At 31.9% G+C, this 22,894-nt stretch overlaps 4 protein-coding genes across 4 annotated transcripts; 2 read left to right on the forward strand and 2 right to left on the reverse strand.

The window, feature by feature from the left end:
* The first annotated feature begins 4,188 nt into the window (after positions 1–4,188).
* Positions 4,189–4,620, forward strand: LOC132726454 (galactoside alpha-(1,2)-fucosyltransferase 1-like). Its single transcript, XM_060711768.1, has one exon. It carries the CDS (start codon positions 4,189–4,191, stop codon positions 4,618–4,620), a length of 432 nt encoding a protein of 143 aa, XP_060567751.1.
* Positions 4,621–10,870: 6,250 nt separating this feature from the next.
* On the forward strand, positions 10,871–11,752 carry LOC132726450 (uncharacterized). Its single transcript, XM_060711764.1, has 2 exons — positions 10,871–11,013; positions 11,515–11,752. Exons 1-2 carry the CDS (start codon positions 10,871–10,873, stop codon positions 11,750–11,752), a joined length of 381 nt encoding a protein of 126 aa, XP_060567747.1.
* A 1,499-nt stretch (positions 11,753–13,251) lies between these two features.
* On the reverse strand, positions 13,252–16,256 carry LOC132726451 (uncharacterized). Its single transcript, XM_060711765.1, has 3 exons — positions 16,110–16,256; positions 15,215–15,422; positions 13,252–14,758 (listed from the first exon to the last, which is right to left on the reverse strand). The coding sequence occupies exons 1-3, from the start codon at positions 16,254–16,256 to the stop codon at positions 14,463–14,465; spliced, it is 651 nt and encodes a 216-aa protein (XP_060567748.1). The 3' UTR covers positions 13,252–14,462.
* On the reverse strand, positions 15,298–21,683 carry LOC132726456 (uncharacterized). The gene is made up of 2 exons (XM_060711769.1): positions 17,601–21,683; positions 15,298–16,619 (listed from the first exon to the last, which is right to left on the reverse strand). Exons 1-2 carry the CDS (start codon positions 17,837–17,839, stop codon positions 16,259–16,261), a joined length of 600 nt encoding a protein of 199 aa, XP_060567752.1. The 5' UTR covers positions 17,840–21,683; the 3' UTR covers positions 15,298–16,258.
* Between the last annotated feature and the right edge of the window lie 1,211 nt (positions 21,684–22,894).

A 22,894-nucleotide genomic window follows, 5' to 3' on the forward strand; every position in this document is an offset into this window, starting at 1 on the left:
CAACGAGACAGTAAATTATTCTTAATTGGGACTTAAAGGATATTTTATATCCCTTTCCGGTTGCGAGGGTAAACAAGCCCAAACATACAAAATGAAGGATATTTGGGAAAATAAACTTGCTGTAACAAATGCAAATTACTTTTCCCCATAGGTTCTTAAGGTTAAGTTGGTCTGAAGCTTTCAAATTACTTTCCAGAAAATGATGGGAAATAGAAAGACTGATATTTTCTAATACTATATTGCCGGTCCCGTTGAAAACGCATATTTAAACAACCTCAAAAGAAATATTTCCACCATTTCTCTGGTCTTTGGTTTATAATGAATAATTCACACTGCAATTTTCATTGCAGTCATGAAACAGTTTAAATATTTTCTTTATTTTCTATATAATATACTATTCGTAAACGTCATTTACGCGATATTTAAGTCAATCTTATTATAGGGAAACATATATACATTACGGTAAATGAATGCATTCCTAGATATATCTGTCCGCTTTTCCATGATAGTGTATAGAAATACATTGTTAAAAAAATAATAAAATAATTTGTTGATAAATATAAATTGTTTTTTGCAGCCACATATGACATATTGGTAGAATATATATATTATAAAAGAAGCTTCGCAAACAAATTTTCATTAAAATGGAATAAAAACAGCACCAATAACAACAACAGCAACAACAAATTAACAACAACAACTTATTAACAATAATAATAGTAATAATAATAATAATAATAATAATAATAATTATAATAATGATAATAAATATAATAATAATAATGATGATAATAAAAATAATAATAATGATTATAATCATCATCATCTTCATCATCCATGTCACAATAGCCATACCACCTTCATCAATTATAATATAAATGATAATAATAATAATAATAATAATGATAATAAATAATAATAATAATTATACTACTAATAATAATAATGAATAAAAGTAATGATTATATAAAATATAATCGCAGCATGGAATTTTCTTCTTCTTCCTTATTATCATTATTATTATTATTATTATTATTATTATTATGATTATTATTATTATTATTATTATTATTATTATTATTATTATTATTATTATTATTATTATTATTATTATTATTATTATTATTATTATTATAACTTTATTCAGCTGTAACACGACAGTTGACACCTGCTGTTGTGAAGTATAAATTGCCGGGATCTCTGTATGTCTTATATACGATTCCGGTTCTTCTGAATGATATATGGCAGTTGACAATTTCCGGGATCCCTTTATAAATGTATGTTCTAAATCCTGGCGTTTCTGAATGTGATATGATAGTAATCATTTACTGGGATCTATCTATATATATATATATATATATATATATATATATATATATATATATATATATATATATATATATATATATATATATATATATATATATATAATGATATATATGTGTAACACGATCCCGGCTTTTCTGAATGTGATATGGCAAAGTTCAATTACCGGGAACTCTATACATGTAATACGATCCCGGGATCTCTGTATATCTAACACGATACGCATTTACCATTCATGTAATACGTGTCCAGCTTTTGTGAATGTGATATGGCAGTGGTCATTACCCAAACACTATACATGAATATCTAATACGATCTCGGCTTTTTTTTAAATTGATATGGAAGTGGTCAGTTCCCGGGTTCTATTACTGTCTCAGCTTTTTTCCAGATATGACATGGCGGTGGTCATTTTTAGGAATCTCTACACATGCCTATCTAAATCGATTCAAGCTTTTCTGAATGTGACATGGGAGTAGTCATTTCCCGGATACTAGTTATGGTTATCTAATATGATCCCGGCTTTTCTGAATGTGACATGGCAGGCTCCCTCTAGTGGCAGGCCATTTAATATATGACAATTGTAGCATAGACATTTTTTGTACAATATGCATACCTATTGTCTATATGATCATGAATTAATAAAAAAATGTTTACTTAAAAGTGAGTTGAATTGACTTTAGCCTTATTACCTCAAATACTCAAAATAATGATAAAGTCTTTATGCATGTAAATATATAGTTCTCAGTCAAAAGGTACATTAAAACATACATGTACACGCTTGTATATCAGTCATTTACGCGTGTCATGCATATAATTAGTTATGATATTGTCCGTACTCTCTATATCTTAAAAATCAGCTCAGTAAACCCTTTGCAAAGCCCTAAAGTACGATTCCGTACATCTTGTGTATATGTAGAAAATACGGTTACGTATATCTTCTGTATCTGTAAAAAAGTCATGTATATCTAAAAACTACGGGTCAGTATATCCATCACTGTAAATCTATAGAATACTACAGAATTTGGCCTTGATAAAGTCCGTATACGTGATTTTTATCTCCGTATACAACAAAAATACGAACAAATATACGAATATGAAAATGGAACAAATACGGAATCTCGTACATGACATATAAGGACTCTCCATATACCCAGTGTTTCCTACCTGTAACCTTTTTTTCCTTTGAAACGTAAGTTTCAACAAATATCCTAGGCATAAATAAGTATCTATTTACAAATACAATTTGGTAGTTCAAACACATTCGGAATTTCTTAAACCTTCTAAATTACCGGTATTAAATATATTTCAGTTAATGTCCTTATACGATCGTAATTCACGTTGAAAAACGAAAGGTGATAAACGTTTTATTTTCTTCATTTACACGGAAACAGTGTTTTCAAAATTTAAATGGGGCTTAAGAAAACTGAACCTTGTGAACTGAATGATCGCTACTATCTCCTTGTGTTATTATTTAAATAGGGAATACGATTATAAATGTATTGATAAATGGTTATTGGGTTTTCATTTTATAGCGGTAACCTTGTATAATGATTTGTATTTATAATCTGTGATGTAAAACATTTATATTTATCTTGATACTGCTAGAAATGATTGATGTATTTGTTCTGATGTATTCTATACTGGTTTAAAATGTACTAGTACTTTCATCTGGAATAATCTTTGATGGTATATATTGTTAGTATTTTGTCAATGTTCATTGATTCATTCTAAAAGCTGAAAGCATTGTGAAAAGTATTATAAAAGGTATTCAAAAAAGTGTGTTAAAAGTTTATAATTGTAAAGTTTAAAGTTGTTAAAGGTAATATAAAATTAAAATAAAAGTAAAACAAGACAACTAAATTGTTGTGCTTAGTTAAAAACATTATTAAAAGACAATAGGAAAAGGATTATATTTCAGTGTGATAATTCAAAACAAGGATTTACAAAATACATAATTAACTCCCACAGCTGAAACTAAAAATGCCTTTAAAATCATCACAAACCTTGGTCTGTTTAAGTCCAATATATTTTTTCAAAACAAATTGATGTTTTTAAACTTGCCGGACGAACATGGAATTTTAAATGTGTTTTTTTAACAGTGTTTCGGTTCAAAGAGTATCTTTAAAACATATAAAACAAAGCGTCAATTGATATTTTCTTTAGCAAGAATGTTACGGATATATTAAACATGAACAGTTCTCTGGAGAATTGAATTTTTGTCTTAGAATGAAAATGATGTTGCCAAATGGAAGTAAAATACTGCTGTTGTTTCTGTCTTTGTTTATTCTTATATATATTTACGTTAGAGAAAATTCAGAAAGCAGCGTTCTTATATCCAAACCTAACAGAAACCCTACACCAACTGATATATACAATAAGAAATTTGTATATATAAATGACAGTGCCATGTATGGTAACAAACGATGTTTTCATCTTAATTGGAAATATACAAGCAATGGACTGACACTGTTTGACCTGAGAACATCTCAATGTAAACGTTTTATAACAATTGATAGATATGTAGGAAGAACGGGCAACTGCTTATTTCAAATTGCTACAATTTTGGGATTGGCATATAGATATGATTTAATTCCAGTAATTCCTGCATACCATCACTTAAACGTGTATTTTGACTTACCTAATATTGTTCAATCGAAGAAAATAAATTTATCAAATAATACAATCATTCATATAAAGAAAGTAGCAATATATGAAGACTTCAGCAAAAGACTTAAGCAAGAATCTCACAACTTTACTATGGCAGGTTGTTTTCAATCTTGGAGATATTTTGATACCGAAAGAGACATTATTAAAAACGCTTTACGTTTGAAAACCGTACATTTTCAAAGAGCTAAAGACTATATGAACTTTGCGAACCCTAAAGGCTATAAACAAGTTACAATTCATATCCGTCGTGGAGATTTCAGCACCCCTGGTAATTTAAAAAAAGGATTTGCTGTAGTAGATGCAACATTTGTGGAGAAAGCAAAGAATATATTAAAACTCATTTCTTCTGAAGTAGTATTTTTCGTTGTTACAAACGATAAGAGGTGGTGTAAAGAGAACTTGAAAAATGTCAATTTAAGTCCATTCGACAATCTAGGAGATGATTTGGCAATTATGGCTTTGAGTGATCACGTGATAGTGTCAGCAGGAACATTTGGGTGGTGGGGAGCTTGGCTAGCAGGGGGTAAAGCTGTTTATGACACGGAGTTTCCTCGATCAAAAAGTTTTCTAGCAACCTATTTTAATAAATACGATTACTACCCACCTGATTGGATAGGTATAAATTGAAGAAATAACTTTCATGTTGTATGTTTGTTGTAAATATTTCAAAACTTTTTCAAGCAGAAATATTCATTTATTATCCTGCAAACGTATGTATTTGATCTGACGATTCATGAAAGCATTTTATTTAATTTATGTATCGTTTTGTAAATGATATGGCAACATTATACAAATGCAAATATTTAGTTATCTTTCCGATAGAAATGCAGATATATTTTTGTTAAATTCGCATTGAGTGGACGTGCCTTTAAAGTTAAAGGGAAACTGAATTTACCTAACGTTAGAGGTAAGATTAAACAAATAGCATTGCTAAGTAAATAAAATTCTTATTACAATAGTTCATTTGCTGCCTTTTTTCTCAAAACCTTATTTTTTCCTACATATATTTGCCTGGTATTGACAGTGCTAAAAGCCATTGCAAAACTGTTTGTTTATTTGATTGTTTAACTACATTTCGAAAACGTTTTATCTACATATAATGTAGCACTCAACATATGTGATATGTATTAACTATTTGATTTCATTTATAAATGATATAGTATGTTATCTGAGTTTTAGTAGTCTTATTATTATGATTAGCTCGTTTTTACATGAACAGAAATGCCTTTAACTTCTAGCATAATAATAATTTTGGGAAATACATTCATGTAAAATTACGTCATTCATTTTTACGTCATATCACCAAAACACGACTATGTACGGTTAATTTTAAAACAATCTGTAGCATAATACGTAACAGCAGTGCTATTTTGAAAATGCCCCAAAATGGCGACGTGAGATGAAAATGCGACGCAACGCAATGTCATTAAATACTGTCTAAGTTGAAAAAGCGTCCAGCGTTAATTGACAACATGGAAAACTGCATGTTTTATCCAGATAATGCACCTTGCCATAGATCTCAGGAGACTTGAACTTGATGTGATAGGTTTTCAGAGACTTCTTTACGCCCTAAGAATTTGCAGTGTTTCCTTATTTCCTTATTTGAAATCACACTTACGAGGTCACAGGGTCGAAAACTTCAGCTAACTCCGCCAAGAAATTCAACTTTGCGAGTTTGAATACATTGAGGTAGGACTGTTTTGAAAACGTTTATGATAAATGGGTCGCCCCACACTGACAGTGCATCGCGAAACACGGTGAATACTTTGAAAAACATTTTAAAATATCTTATAACGTCATGACGTTTATGACGGCGTGCGTCGGGTATGTATAGGTAGCATTCTTTATATTTTGATAACTTGGTCAATTTTGGAGGTATTTGATTTTATTTCGCATAGCCACACATAAAAGGTATTGACTTTTGCCTAGCTTGACGACTCTATTGTATTATAATTTATTGAGAAACATACTTTGTCTACGATATTTTGGGACAACCCTCGTATATATAAATACTGTCCTTATATAGTTTTACACTTGCAAAAGTACCGGGACGTTTGTAAATCTTACACCCGAATTCTTTGGGCTTATTCCAGATTATACTGGGGCTTGTATATGTATTGGGGCAAGACCAATTGTTTGTCTTATATATATCTGTCGGGCAAAACAAGAGTGTTCAACCTTTAAACCTAGGTATTGGGTCTATGATTTTACAATTGGGGCGTCATATATAAAGTGACCGTGTTTCGTATATACTTTATATATATTTTCATCTGTTTGTGCATGTTTTTGACCTGGAAGAAGTTAACAGGTGCGCGCCATCCTGAGCGCAACTTTTCGGTCCTTTCTGTCAGTCAATGGATAATAGCCGAAGACATTCCGATCGTAAGTGCCATTATATGTCAGCCATGTTGTTTAACTTTTTACTTTTTAAGTTTAACACCGAAGTAAGTCAATTTGCTTTACGACTGATACCTTTTAAGCGTAAAAACCCAAACATTATAACAACGGCGGATGGTGCATCATGTGCTCCTGCGGGATATATTCTTGTGAACAATTACATCACGAAAACTGGTGACGCGAGGGTATCTTAAGCTTTCATGTGATTTCAAAAAAGATTAATTATCATTCAACTCACGATGTTTGTGAACAAAGGGTTCAAAACTTCTGTATTAGTTTATTTTTATTCAAAAAGGAAGGCAATAGATGCGATTAATTACATGAAGACATTAGATTTTAAATATTTATACGTGAATGTCGTTGCAATACACAATAGTGTACAAATTCCATCTATCATAGATGATCTACAAAGTACATACAACGATCCAATCTCATACACGTAAAGTAAAAAAAAAAAACCTGGGCTATATATAGAACAAATAAAAAACTAATGAAAAATATAGATTTGTATAAGTAGATCTACAGCTATTTTTTTCCAAAGTCCCCCGATCCCTGCATTTATTTTGGATTGTCACCACAACGTGCCTGGGGCAGTTGTGACTTATTTTCATCACCTTATGGTGAAATTAACACAGCAGGATATAGTTAGGGGTGTATTCGATTCAATCGATATCAGTGTATCAACTATCTTTGTAATTCGATTTGATATCCATTTTGGTTATATTGGGTATCAAATGCCAACAAAAAATGAAGACCCTGGGCTGCGTCCTATGACTGTTGCGGTTTCCTTGTTGATCTTTATTCTTGATTTTTTTCTTTTAAGTATTTAATCCCTTAGCAGTTGAACGTTTCAAAGGGAAAAAAACATTTTTTGGGACAAAATCTTGGTTATTTACCAAGGGGAAGACTCCGACAATTGGTGTCAATTATTTGTTAGTAAAAAAAACCTGATTCAGGTGTGCGATTTCAGGGCCATCATGGCCCTCTTGTTAAAAATTGCAACTGTTTTATTTTATAAAAATCTCGACACAAAGTGATTCCTCGGAGGCATTAATCACAACAAAATTACAAGAGAATTACAGACTTGATTTGATTGAGCATGTACATGAGGTATAATGAATAAGTGAAACATGACGAACGACCCCTAGCGCCGACTTTAGCGGTACACAATTTTCAACACTTAATAGTGCTGGCATCAATGAACAATATAATAACACTGAAGTGAAGTACGGGGTAACTTCTTACAGCTGCCACACGGCACTTGACACCTGCTGTTGCAACGTATAAAAGTGATCCCTCGGAAGCATAAGGCTATTGAAATTGAGCTTGGCAAAAAAACCTGCCCATGGTTAACCTCTCGTGTTAATTAATTTGAGACACTTCACCCTCCATTTTTATTGTGTGTCGAAAATGTTAAAATTTGTATTCAATAGTGTAATTGAGTATGTTTATTGTTTTAAGGTATTTCATTATTATTTTATTGTGTAATTGCCCAAAGACAATGGATATATTGTTGTTTTTGCCCTACAAAAAGCTCATATCACAAAGAAATTAGTATGTAATTATTTCATTTTTTAGTTTTTTTTATGTAGTTTATACTAATTTCAATTAAAGGGAAGGTGATATAACCAATTGAATATTCTTTCTTTTGAAGTGTGTGAACCTTGTGTCAATTTTTCTTTGATATATATTAAGTATATAATATCTTTCACACTTCCGTTCTGTCTTAAATTGACATAATCGTGTTTAATGAATTGTAAGCAAAACATGAATACCATGGAACTGGCAACACATATCATTTGATACCAGTACGTTTACTTAATTTGTTAGCAACATTTTGTACATATTTATTTATATTTATTTTGTAAGTAAGGTAATTGTTCTTTTCTTATTTATTACAGTAAGCGGATGAATATTTAATGTATATCTTATTTCATTCATTCCTTCCTTTGTTCGTTTGTTCATTCATATTATTTTATATTCAATTTTTATTCATTTTATTACTTTTTCCATACAATATCATTTACTAAATTATTATTATACAATATTATTTATTTATTTATTTATATTTTATACAATTATTTTTAATCCAATTATCTAATCAATAATTTAGTGATGTTTATAAAAATTTGTTGTTTTTTTTTAAACCAACAAAATGCTATGTTTTATTGCATGTTATATGGATATGAGTTAAATAAATTATTTTATTTTATTTAATTCTGAACTATTTACTTAACAAATATTTACTCTTAGAAAAGTCTGTAAATTGTCCTATAATTAAAAACGTATTATTTAAATAATACTAAAAATGATTAAAAAAGCAACTAAAAGCACTATTTTGTTAGCTTATTTACTTTATAGAAAAGAAATGGATTAGGGGTGAAGTGTCTTATTGTTTTTTTTTGTTGTTTTTTATGTTTTTTTTTAAATTTGGGGGGGGGGGGGGTGTTCTTGCTGAAGAGGACATAAAAAGGGACATTTTGTTTGTTTCAATGAGGGTTTTGGTCCTTTCCGGTGAAGCGAGATTGGAGAGGTTCAGGAGTGAGTATGACATTGTTAATTGGGAGTTTCCTGTTTTTCTCACGACAAAAGGGACAAGAATGTTGGTTAGTTTCTGCCATTTACGTACCCGGAGATCCCGTGTCCTATGACAAAGCATTTTTCCTTCTATAACAAGGGCCAATATTTGGCCCTTTCACAATTCAAAATTGCACTTTTTCACAAAGCGGCAAAAAATCACAATTTTAAAAGAGATTTCACAAAATATCTGGAGTTTGTCTTCTAAAGTTAAAATTGTTTACCTTCATGTAAATCTTGATTTTCGCCATTTGCAAACAGGTAAATAAGTTTAATTGAATTAAATGGTATTTGCGTTGAATTACCGCCTAAATGTTAAAGTTTTGACTCCAAGCAGATTTTACACAGGCCAGAAATTATAATCAAACGTTCTTTTCACTCTGTCTCTCGTTTCAAAATGTCATGAAATGGCAAATATTATCACAATTATTCACAATTTTATGACATATTGCGCTTTTTTAACATAATGAACAGGTCGCATTATAAGTTTGACAAAAATACCCTCTATTGTCACATATCTAGTTTTAAAACACAAACCCTTCCAAATTATAATTGTCCTGGGACAAAATACCTAATACCAATATGCTTAAAAATCACAAAATGTCAGCCATGTAAAGGTTGACATAATTTGTAGACATCAGTCTATATAAATGATAATAGTATAAATTCAATACAGGAATTACAAGGTCATAAAAATAAGAAATCCCACCCTAAGAAATACCATGCCAACTTTGTCACCAACTGGTTTTCTTTTTTTCTTTCAGTATTGATGCAAGTCACAGCAAGTACCGATTCTCCCAGAATAGATGCCGGTTTCTTTTTGCCGCGTCGGTTTTTGGCAAATTCAACCCCTATTTTTACGTGCTTTAAAAAAATGAAAACTATCTTAAATAGTCATATTTACTAAAAGGTTTAAAAGTTAATATGTTTTGTATTTCTATCAGTAATACTTTTTGTAAAAATGCATTTAAAGTTTGCATTTGCCATGGCATTTCGGCATTTTGCCATGGCAAATACTTTGCAATGGCAAATTAGAATTGCCATGGCAAGATTTTCCAACATTTGCCATGGCAAATTTGCCATGGCAATTAATTTTAAAACATAACAAAACATTTCAAAACTTATCCTATGACATGTTCTTGGTGCTATTGTTATGTTTTGATTGCAATCTCTATTTTTTTTTCATTTTGCCATGGCTAATTTTTGCAATGGGAATGTCATTGCAAATTTCTGCCATTGCAAAATGAAAACTAGTTTGGCAATTCCATGGCTAAAATTTCCCATGGTAATTCCATTGAAAAATTTGCCATGGCAATTACATAAAAGTTTGCCATGGTCAATAAAAATGCATGGAAAAGTGGTAATTTTCTGTCTTTGAAAAAAGTTTCATTAATTTATTCATGGCAGAAGACATAATAAAAGGGCCCTTATGGGTGAAATTTTCAAAAATGAGATTTTGTCTTAGACGTGTAAGCATAACAATTATGTTTCTGAAAAAGACCAAGAAAATAAAATAAAACAGCTTAATTTGCATAAAATTCAATTTTTAGCTCGACTATTCGAAGAATATGAGAGCTATTGTACTCGCCCCGGCGTCGGTGTCGGCGTCAGCGTCCGTGTCGGCGTTGGTTAAAGGTCCCATTGATTGACGTTTTTACATTTTGAATATAGCAAGATATAAGTACAATAAATCGTTATCGACGAAAAATACCGAATGGTTACCTGTTTATAAACCCATAAAATTCCCCCTTTAAACACACCTGTACGGAAAGGGACGGAAATATTTCCGGAAAGTGCCGATCGGCATTTTTCCCCAGTTGCTCGGGTGTGACGTCATTCCAAGTACATACAATGGCCGACTACAGAGAAATATATGACAGTGAGAGCGAATATTCGTCAGATAATGTTTTTTTCTGAGAGTGAAGATGAAGAGATACAGACTTTACCTTACCAGTTTGAGCCAATTATGCGGCTTGATGAAGGAAATTCCAATAATCAAGCCGATGTGAGTCGGAAAGATCGGGCAACACAAACTGGTATGAAATTGTAAAGCATTTCTTTTTCATTGTTTTGTTCATTGGTGCAAATTCGAGTTTCTATACACCCAATGGAAAGAATATTGTAAAGTAATTTAAGTAATAAATTCAATTGTTAATATATTTAATATAGGAGAATTACTAGATTTTAACAAGTAACATACCCCACCCACTAAAATCAATTTCGGCAATGAATCGGCACTAAATAAAATTAAACAACATAAGACCATACCTATCGTAAATAACATTCATAAGAAGTAAATTTAAAACTAACAAAATCGAAATAAAATATGTGTTGACTGTTCTTACGGAAATAAAAACACGTCAATACATTTTTAAAAAAGCATCAAGGAGACCCCTCTGTATATATTTGCTGAGTGAAAACTTTATATGTATTAAACCAAGAAAATGAGATTAACCTTATATACTGTTGCTATAGACCCCGAGACTATTCCAGAATAGAGTCTAGTTTACTAAGCTGATTATTTCTTTTCTTGTACTATCATTTCAGGTTTGAATGTGAGAACTGTAGAGCAATGTATACAGACAGAGAATCTATCTGTTGTAATGAGATTGACAGTGTGAAACTAAAGATAGAGCAGTTTAAGGAAGAAACGGCAACAGAACTTTCCTGTATAACCCGGCATCCTGGTTTCCAGTCTGTTTGTCTCGACAGGTATGTCTTGGAGACTGCCTACTACCAGTACAGACAACAATATGGCGAGGTTGAGCATACAAACAATGAGTAAGTGTAATGAATTGATAAATATAAAATTATTTTTTTTGTCAATAGTTTAAACTATTCAACTGATATGTTCTCTGTTTGTGCACTACACAAGTCTTGGTGACATTTTCTTAGAGGTGACATGGCTGAATATGGTATTGTAAAATTATTTTATACTTCACATAACTAATACAGGGGAAATGAAGTTCTTGAGATTTTTATCCAGTTAAACTTAAAGGGCATGATAAAACAACAATTTTTAGCTTCATATTTAAAAAAGGCAAACACACAAAATTTAAAAATTAAATTTGAAATAATATTAAATTTTAAAGTTTATATTTTTTTAAAAAAAATATTTTTTAATTTGATTTCCCAGATTTTGCTCTGACAACTAATTTAATTTTTTGCTTTTTTTTCAAACGACAGGATAGGGTTTCCTCCCAGGCATTATCCAGGGGGTTTTGGGGAAACCCCCTTTGGAAAAGATGTTCGATTTTGGGGCTTCCCTCTTTGGCGCTGAAAAACTGATAAGAATTATTTTCCCGTCAGACTTTTACAAAGGTTTTTTCCTGAGCATAAATAAATTATTTTTATAAAAAAATTTATTAAAAGTTGTAATGTAAATAAAATTTTTTCTTTTTTTTGTCTACAGTTTTTTCCTTTTTCAAATTTTCGAGTTGAAGCACCTGACTAACTAGTAGAGTATTTGAATCCAATGTCCATAGTGGGACTGTCAAAGACAGAAAAGGCTGGGATGCATTTGTATACCAAATATCATGATGCTGTGATGTTACGAAAAAATTTTACCACTGGCCATTAATGTCGAAAATTTAACTAAGTTGGTAAACAGTAAGTGGTTGAGCTGCATACCTAAAATCAAAATCCACGGTATGGGACCACATGTTAATGATGTATGCCAAATATCAAGAGGCTGTGATAAGTAGTTGCTGAGAAAACTGTTACAAAAAGTTTTCCCCCGTCTGTCCGCCCTACATTCACCATACTATAACCGGGGTTTGCACCTGTGCAACCCGACCAAACATCTATTAATAGCTGTGGTATCTTTGTTAATGTTGTCGCTATGAAAAAAATTTTGTAAAAAATCAAAAAGTATCCCCCTTTTTACAGCTATTTACCCTGTTTTTAAAAATGGGCAAAACAAAAATTTAAAATTTAAAACAAAGTTAAAATTTTTAAATCATGAAAACTAATGTTTTTAAAATAACTTTTAAACAAATTCATTTTCTCAACAGTTCTATTTTTCAAATGAACATTAGAAAACAAAAAAATCTTTATAACAAATCAAGAAAATAAATCCAGTAAAGTCCAAACCCAAAACCCAAAAAAAAAATAAAATTCTGCACAAAACTGAAAAAAATAGGGCAAATGATCTTTCAAAGAATTAAATTTTATGCTGTGAAATAGTAAAAATCTATGTCTGTCTTTGTTTGGCCTTTTTGCTTAAAAAAAAAATATTTTCATTTAGCAGAGAAAATAAAATATAATACTGACAGAAAATGAATATGAAAAAAGTATCCAAGAGCCCCTATTGCTTTTAATCTGGGCTATATTAAAGAAAGGGAAGATAATTCTGTATGACTGATGGAGTTCATTGCCTAAGAAATGGGCTTTGGCAAACAATTTAAATGGGAAAAGATGAAATTGTGCGACCATTAAGTAGTCTTTAGTATTATTGAATTAAAAGAAAATTATTCATACAAAATGGTTCAATGTTATTTTCAAGTTTCAATTAATTCCTTTCAGTTGGTTTTATTATACAAACTTGCATGTACAAAAACTTAAGTGTTATGCCCACATCAACTGCATACATTGACGAGTACAATAAATGTCATTTTTCTTCTAATCCTTGAGCTAAAATGCATACACATGGAAGTGAACAAGAAATCAAAGTTTGAAACGGATAACAGCTGTGGTTGTAAATTCTTCAAAATTAAAATACAATTAATACATGTATATGGATGCTTGAAGCCCAACCTTCATAAAAACGACTTGTTAACTTTGTTTGTGTGTGTAAAATAAAGAATGCATCCTGAAATTTGACTCAATATTTTACATTTGAACACAGACATACAAATAATTAAGTTATCGGCAGTTTAAAGTAGAAAACAGTTTCTTATATACACTGTAAAAAAATGTCTTAAGACTGTGCAAACTTTGTTTGCTCATAATGTTCACAAGTTTTTTCGAAAATTTTAGTTTTTTATAACGCGATGACAACTTTGATACTGCTTCTGCTTTGCTGGGTTTCCTCTTGCCTGATGTCAGACGTGGCGGTATTGGTGTTTCCATATATTTTTTTTTCCATACATCTCTAATGTTGTGTCTAAAAGTGTTTGCACATATAAAAACGTATTCTCTGTCAACACAATTTTCACAGAATAGTAATCCCCAGTTTTAAATTTTGTGACAAGCCGTTTGATACCAATTCTTAGCATTTGACCTTTAAACATGACCTTTACCTTTGACCTTGCCACTTAGTTCTGTCATGACATGCCATCTCATTATTGTAAACATTTGAAATTCTGCCTTCCAATGAGAAGAATTACGTCCCGGACAAGCATAACCTGAAGGACTCATGGATGGACAGACAGATGCATGCACATACAAAAACCGCCATTGTGACAATTTTGTCGCGCTCTCTACAAGTGGGCTTGAAAAAACTGCTGTACAGCTCAGCAATATAAGAGAAAACCAGTAAAAATGTTGGAATGAATTCAAAGGGTTAATTGCAAGTAATAGTAGTTATAGAGGAAAGCAAGTTTACCTGGCTTCAACCATACTCTGTCTTGAAGAAGATCATGCTGACATTCTTTATAAGGTCCTTGATGACCATGATGGATATTCTGAACATGACTGGAAACTGATTTCCATTTAGACTCCATAAGATCACTATCCCCTTTATTACAGGAAGCAGCTGTCCAATACAAATGGTTGGTTATACTCTTTATCCATCTGCTTACATCCTGACAATCCTTCTCTTTAGCTAATGATAATAACTTTTTCTTCACACCTGAAGTCAAACAAAACAAATGTACATATACTGATGTACTGTAAAATGACCAAATGTTTAATGATACTTTGATTATGATATCAATACAACTCAGCTTTTTTACCATACTTAAATGGCAAATACTTTCAGAAGAATCGAAGTATCACGGCAAGACCAAGTAGTAAATGTGTCAGACTATATCAATCTATGGGTCAAATCCCTGTTTTATGCAATCTTTTATTTCCTTGAGCAAGAAACTTCCAATACCATTTTATTAAAATAAATTTCGTAATAACTAAGAACCCGAAGTGAAAGTGTAAAGTGCATGTCATATTGTTCCAATAAGAAAAAGTGTTTATTGAAACAATTGATAGAATAGTGGGAAGAAAATGACCCCAAAAGGCTTGTTGAAGTTGAAGTATCAATTTTACAAAAAAATAAATATGAGCAGCCTATTTTCTTTTCAGTATTTATTACCTTTAGCAATATGCCATACATCAAAACTATGGACTGTAAATGGCATGTTCTCTCTGATCCATTTCTGTATCTGCATGTGGCGATCTGTTATAATTTCAAGAATATTTATTCCAGCCCCATTTAATGCAGAAACAGCTCTCTTTAATCCTTCAAGATCTATATTGTAGCTTAATTTTACTTCATTACTCTGAAAATGCAAAATACAGGATCACTTACACGACTGCAAAAATAACAAGTTACTAAGTGACATAAGTTACTAAGTGACATAACATTCAAAACTGTAATGTACAGAAAAATCTCCTAAACTAAAAGCATTATAAAAATGGAGGACGTGCTTTGCCATAAGTTTTTGTTTTCTTTCCATAACCACTACCCTAAAACGGTACTGTTCCAAATAGTAAATAGACATTAAAATTCCCAATTTCTAATGTTTGAATTCCCAAAATGGCTGTTAAAAATTTCCACAAGGCCAAGTTATTTCTCTGAAATCATTAAAATCCAGCATATTCATATAAATCATCACTCAATAGTTATATCTGGACAGTGGCAGTGGCAGTTGTTACCTATCTTTATTCATGATGACTTATCTTATTTGTAGCTGAAAAAATGCATCAAAAAATTCCCAATTTAAGTAAAAATAACACATTTTTCCCAATCAGTCTGGTATTCCCATTCCCAAAGAAGAGAAAAAAAAACGCTGTCCATGTATGCAAATTATATGGCAGAGTTCTGATTTTAAAGCAATAATCAATACTAGTTTTTCAATAAACAGTCGTCATCAAGACTCATTCATAAAACAATGTGAATCAGACATAAAAAAGTCATACATTTTATAATTTTGATTTTGTTCCCAGGATATCTTGAATATTCTATAATTGAATCTTTATTAATTTACCTGTACAATATGGAGACCAATGACTTGACCAGAGTTCATGTCAATTAGTGAGTAGACACCATACTTGGCGCAATGACCAGGACTGTCTGCTCTTCCATCACCGGCCACAACAACTTCTCCTCCTCTTTCTCTGAATGTTCTCATCATTCTCACACCATGTTGTTTCTATGGCAGGCCAAAGAATTCCTTTGATGGTCAAAAAAAGTATTTACTGTCACACACATAACATTGATAAAGTTAAACACACGTAGGAACTTTGTTGGGGAACATCCTGAAAACAATATCCCAGCACTCAATAGAATATTACCAGCAGGCACACCATTAACTTTTGGCTGAGAATCCCAGCGCCTTGTATGACCACAGTCACATATCTGACGCACCGCAGCATAGGAACCCTGGACCTGGCTTACTTGTGCTTCGGTTTTATGCCAACAAACTTGACAAGAATTAAAAAGTTCCATAAGATTGTCTTCAAACACAAGAAACTTTCGTTGCTTTACTGAGTCATCTCTACAAAAGAAAATAATTGAAATAGAAAACAAAAATACATTACCATTATTTATTTGTATACCAAAAATATTATTTCAAATATACAGAGAATATTCAAGATTCTTCTATAAATACAGGATTTATTTTCATCAGGTGGTATGGAAATAAATTTTTCAATAGCAACGAGTGAAATATGATAATTTTCATATCACAAGATGAAATTAAATCCTGTATAAATGAAAAACTTGAAATTGTCTGTTTATTATATATTTTTTTTCTCTTTTTAACCTTATGAATAGGAAGAATTCCATTTATTTTGTGTATTGGCTGATTTAACAAGAAAGTAGCCTGGCAAGTTACCAGTGAAAATACAGAAAATAGGTTTCACTGCAGTGAAAAATAAATTTTGAAGTGAAAATACTTAAAATAAAAATAAGCATTTTATTTCATCACTATTTCATTTATAAGTAAATAATAAACAAATGTATTTCTCAATTTCAGAAATTAAACCAGTTGACGGACACTTTTAAAACTATTTTAGAGTGTGTGAGTCAGAAAAAAGTTTACAAGGACTTTTAATGTTTTTTTGTGATTTTTTTTAATCATGCAGTCCTCTGACAATTGATGAAGGAATAATTATGACATGATGATATCATCATCAATTAGTGAAATATTATCATAGATTTCTTCTAAGCAGAATATTAATGAAAATAGCTATTGTCCATTTACTTTTCATGGATAGGTTTTCAAGTCACACCAACATAATAAAGTTCAAAGGAAAACTTTTCAGCTTTTTTGACAGAGAAAGACCTCATAAGCCTCTCCATTCATTATTTCAGACACAAATTGGCACCCGGGTAGAACCACAAATGTTCCCTTAAGTAGCTTGATAGCTTTCTCACATGAAAGAATCAAAAGTCCATGGAGGGTTTTGATGGGCATGTCAATTAACTAACTAATTTTAATTCTCATTATTCTGCAACCATGAAAGACATAACTTACTGTTCATGGCATTCTTCATCAGTGTCACTGTGGAAGGAATCATCTGGCATGTAGTCTGGGTCATTTTCTTGGTCATCCATGTATACAGTTGATGCTGACTGGAATGACGTGTTCAGTGGTGAGAATATGGTAACTTTCTTATTAGATGTTGACGGTGTTAAACAATGGAATGTATCATCTCTGTCAGGGAGACATTCAGTACAGTCGCTAACATTATACTGGCTAGATGAAGAGACCATCCTAACTGTATGTCTTCGCAAAGTCTGAGTAGCTGAAAATGACAAATAAAAACTACAAATGTGTCCACAGTGCACTTATCCCCAATGTTACTATAACAGCAAAGTTTATTTGCCATTCATAAAGACGGTCCAGAGGCATTGTTGTCTGTTTCAATTGGACTGAAAACAGACTTTAAATTGTGATTTTTGCCACTTGCATACCTGACCCTATAGTACCTGATTCAAAACTGATCTAAGCCATTTAATGTCTATAAATTGTGAAAACTCACTAAATTCATATTCAAAAGCAGTTGGCCATGTCTAACATTTATCTGGTAATGGACACATTTCATAGCAGTGATGACGACAAAATATAGTCAGAAAAAATCATGCAAAATGTCATTTAGAAAAGGGACACAACATTTTTGCATGAACAGAACATTTATTTTACTAAAATCATTTAAACATGTAGCAAAAAGTATTATATACAAGAGATTAGGAGCATTTATCGATATATCACCAATATTTATCATCCAATATCGGTATATCGTCGATATGCTTTGCACTGAATCAGTGACAGCTCTACATAAACCAAAATCAAATTCTACCAGGCACAGGTGAGCAATCCAAGACCCTCAACGTCCTTTTATATGTACATACTTCTAGTTATCTTTAAGAAATCAAGCAAACATTTCGTATGCTCTAATTTTTATGGAAGCGTAGCAATAAGGTGCCTTGGGGCCAAACTGTGGAATCTTTGTAAGGAAGACATTCAAACTGTACCTTAACCGTGTGGGAGCGAGTTAACATAATTCAGATATTATGTTGGCACAACAGACGTGTTCAGAACTTTCATGTAGAAGCTGGACTCAAATAAGAGCCAAGTTGAACAATATGATATTGGCTAAATCAAAATAAACTGACTTTTTCTGGTTCAAAGACAATCCAATGCCCAAAGTCTTTGAGGATGTAGTGCAGATTTATGTTGTAAAAGGTCTTGCATATAGTTACTTTTTTTTGCTAGTTTTGTTTGATCATAGTTGATTAACAATTGAATGTTCATCTTTAAAATTGATGATATACTACAGTTTTGTACATCTTTTTAGAATGTAATATTTATAGTTTAAAATATTCTGTGTGTTTGGATGATTTATATTTTGTGTCATTGAAAAAATATACAGGGTTTTGTGGCAACATTTAGACATCAAAACCCATCGTTTAACAGTGCTAGAATTGTTGATAGGTTTTAAGTAGTTGTTTTAACGTTAATTGTTGTTAGTGATTTTTCTCCTTTGACAATAATGATTTTAGCATTTGACAGAAACCTGGGGCCGTTTCATTATGAATACATTTTTTGAAAGTAAGATGTTAAGATGTATAGTACCAGAGTAAGCCATAATAGTTACACACCACTCCATGCAGTAAGTGTGTCCCTGACATCTTGTTTCTAAGATGTGGTATTTGATGGTACTGTCAGACTGATGCTTACTCAAAACATAGTGAAAAATCATTATTTATGTTTTATAAATATGTGATATATAACAAAACTAACAGAGTGATTGTAAGGACTCGATTTCCTAATGGAATCTTTGCAAACTGCTAAAATAGAAAATATCGCAAACATTTTGTAGTTGGTCTTATTCTTTTCAATGATATAGATATATTTCTTCATTTGCACAATGAAACTGTAAACCACAGCAATCTGGTCTATTGACTAACTAGTCTCTAATTTTATCAAAAATAATTTCTCTCTTTTAAAACATATGGAGTTTAAAATACAACGATCACTCTGTTAGTTTTTAAATATTGGGTCATCACTCTAAATTGTTAAACCCAAACCAGCATAAACCATTTTCATTCTTCAATAAAACACCTATGAAATAATGAAATAACATATTAAAGCTGCATGCCTCCAGATGAGTGAAAATATTTCAATAAAATCAAACTTGAGAATATGAACTACGATTTTAGGAAAAGTAAAATTATTCAATAATCAATTAACAATTTTACATGTTATGTGCGTATAATGACTGATTTTTCAGTATTTACAGCTAAATTTATATTGCATTACTAACGCAGTAAGGGCTTTTAGGTTATATTCGTAGGTTGTAAGTGCCACTAACTATGTGCAAGTTGCTTCCTATTGGTTGTTTCACAATATAATACATTCAAATGCATGTTCAAAAATTTTCATGAATATTAGCGGGAATCTGGAGGCTTGCTGCTTTAAAATCCAAAATGCTTCAATATGACTGATAGAAATACATTTTCTAAGCGAAATCATCGTAGAACTTTATGTAATAAGTCATGAAAATGACGTTCCAATATTACTGTATGAAGAAGTTTAGCAAAATTAGGTTGATGCCAGCAGGATACCCAAACCCTAACTCCAATGTGGGAGGGGGAGGTATAGTTGAAGGATGAATCAAGGCTCAAGATCAGCGGCTCCTAACCTATCTGACATAAAACTTAAATTTAGCGATCTAAAATTTTAAGTCGTAATGAAAAAAAAGGAAACAAATTTTGAAATTTATTAATGCAAAAATGTACAGGTCATTTCTTCCTAAGATAAGCTCATTTCATGTACAAATAAACAAACATAATGATACTTTATAACGAATTAAAACAGAATTAATTGAATAGTCTTCGAATTTTGAAAAGTCGGTTTCGCTTATTAAGACACATTTATACTTGTTGGGTTGTACATAACCCTGAAAAAGATAACAAAATTAAGAAACATACCAAAAACCTTCAGTGCAATATAGTCAAAAATGATTCTGACAATAAATACATGTATACGTAAATGCTAGATTATGATAGGTTTCAATGTCAATTTTACAGGTCCACAAAACTTTATATTGACCACAACACCAGTCAATAAAAGTTGTAATCTGGAACTTTGCAAATGTGGGGTTTTCCATGCTTATCCCAAGGTACAAATTAACTTTTACCATTATAGCTTCATGGTGCAACCAACCGCAATATATACGATTACCTTTTGCTGTTTCTTTCGAGAATGTAACTGTGAAAATTTGTATGTCCCCCGGATTTGCTGGGAAAACCCAAAATAACCTTTATTCTGAAATAAGACTATTGTATAATAAACCATTATTGGGTCATGTATATACTATTTCTTGGTCACCATTATATACAAATATTGGGTCATCATTTGGGTCATATTTATACCATTACTGGTTCATCACTATATAGCATTAATGGGTCATCATTTTATATACATTTATTGGGTCATGTATATACTATTATTGGGTCAACATTTTAAACACTATAATTGGGCCAAAGCCCAAACTTTAATTAGGTCTGACCAAGTAAGTTGGTGTTGTTAGGTTTACTCTATCCCACAATGATTTACTGATCTATATTCATATACATGTTCTTTCTAAACAGTAGTTAGAAAGCTGAAACCCTGTAGATGTACATAGCACCACTATTTTTGGTAGGTCACAATAAGTGGTTTTCAGACTACAGGCCCAATAAGTTGGCGAGTTTAAGTAAATATATGTTAGTGCAGTTTGTGACTGTATATAAAGCTGTTCTGAAACCACCTTTTTTGTGATGGTGGATGAGCAGTGGCTATGCTTTCATGACTGTTCTGCTAGGCGCTGTGTCGTAATTGGACTGGCATATCGATGTGGTAGTTTGTGTGTATATATTCTCTCTCTCTATCTCTCTATGTCTCTCTATGTCTCTCTCTGTCTCTCTCTCTCCCTCTCTCTCTCTCTCTCTCTCTCTCTCTCTCTCTCTCTCTCTCTCTCTCTCTCTCTCTCTCTCTCTCTCTCTCTCTCTCTCTCTGTCATTAAGTTATATTTTATATTAAAAGTTTTTCTAACACGAATTTATTACAATAATATTATTCTAGTTTATCGATTTATGTTGTTCATTTTTGCAAAAACTTACAAGTAAAAAATATATATAAAAAATGGTCCCCCTAATATTTTGTAACTGTATTGCATACTTTAAGGACACCAAATTATATATTATAGTATATAACCACGGGGGGACCTATTGACCATAATGATATAACACACTGTTTAACTTATAAATTATGCATATAAGTTAAAATAATAATAAAATAAACAATGGTATGACTCGGGGATAGGTTGAGATGGTTGGGTGGGGGGCCAGGCGGACGACACAATTGGAATCCCGACCCTTCAGAAGCCTGGTCCCGGTCTCCTGGGGGCCTTGAGCTGTAGCTTGTTAAACTGGGCACTGTACCAGGCCATACTGGGCAGGTAAAGGACAAAAACAGGTGACGGTGTGGGGGGCTTTTTTGACATAAAGGGGTTCCAGCCCTGGTGTGCTTGGAGTTCATAAGCAGTAACTAATACCCATTGATATTGCACATGTACAATGTGAAGACGGGAGGGAAATTGTTTACGTGGCAAATATAACAAGAGAGGAAATGTCCAGTTGGCAAAATGACGGGAGGGGAATAATCTGGGGTGACAAAAAGACGGGAAAAGAATTGTCCGGGTGGCTAATATGACGGAGGGGAGTTCTCTTTGAAAGGAATTGACTGTTATTCTTTCAAGACATAGGAGGATACCTGACAAATTTATTTAAAATATATATGGTACGATTTCAACGGCGACTCTCCGGGCACTGTATTATGGAAGAAAACAGTCATACATACTACCAGAACACTTAGAATCATCCCGGACTATTCCCCTCCTGCCATTTTGCCTCTCTGGACTATTCCACTCCCATCTGTTGACAATAATCATATGGGTAACAATTTTGGAGTCATAATTTAAACATTGCTGTCATGTCTTCGTTTTTTTGTATATTTCTACACAGTGCTGTTTAGTGCGTTTGTGGGAACAAATTACCCCAAATAGACAAATTAATTATTTCTGATAATTATATGAAATATTTGTTGATTCTATTTTATTATTGTGACAAACAATTTAAATTCTGTATGGAACCTTCAGTTGGTTATAACTATAAACTGCTCACTCTCACTTTTGACGACACTCAAAAAAGAAATGGACGACAAACAAAAATACTTTATATATTGTCAGTGTTGATTCCTTCTGTTTACCAGATTTTTAAAAT

This window comes from Ruditapes philippinarum, unplaced genomic scaffold (genome assembly GCF_026571515.1).
Source record: "Ruditapes philippinarum isolate M1 unplaced genomic scaffold, ASM2657151v2 ctg6154_1_1_1_1, whole genome shotgun sequence".
Taxonomy (NCBI): Eukaryota; Metazoa; Mollusca; class Bivalvia; order Venerida; family Veneridae; genus Ruditapes; species Ruditapes philippinarum.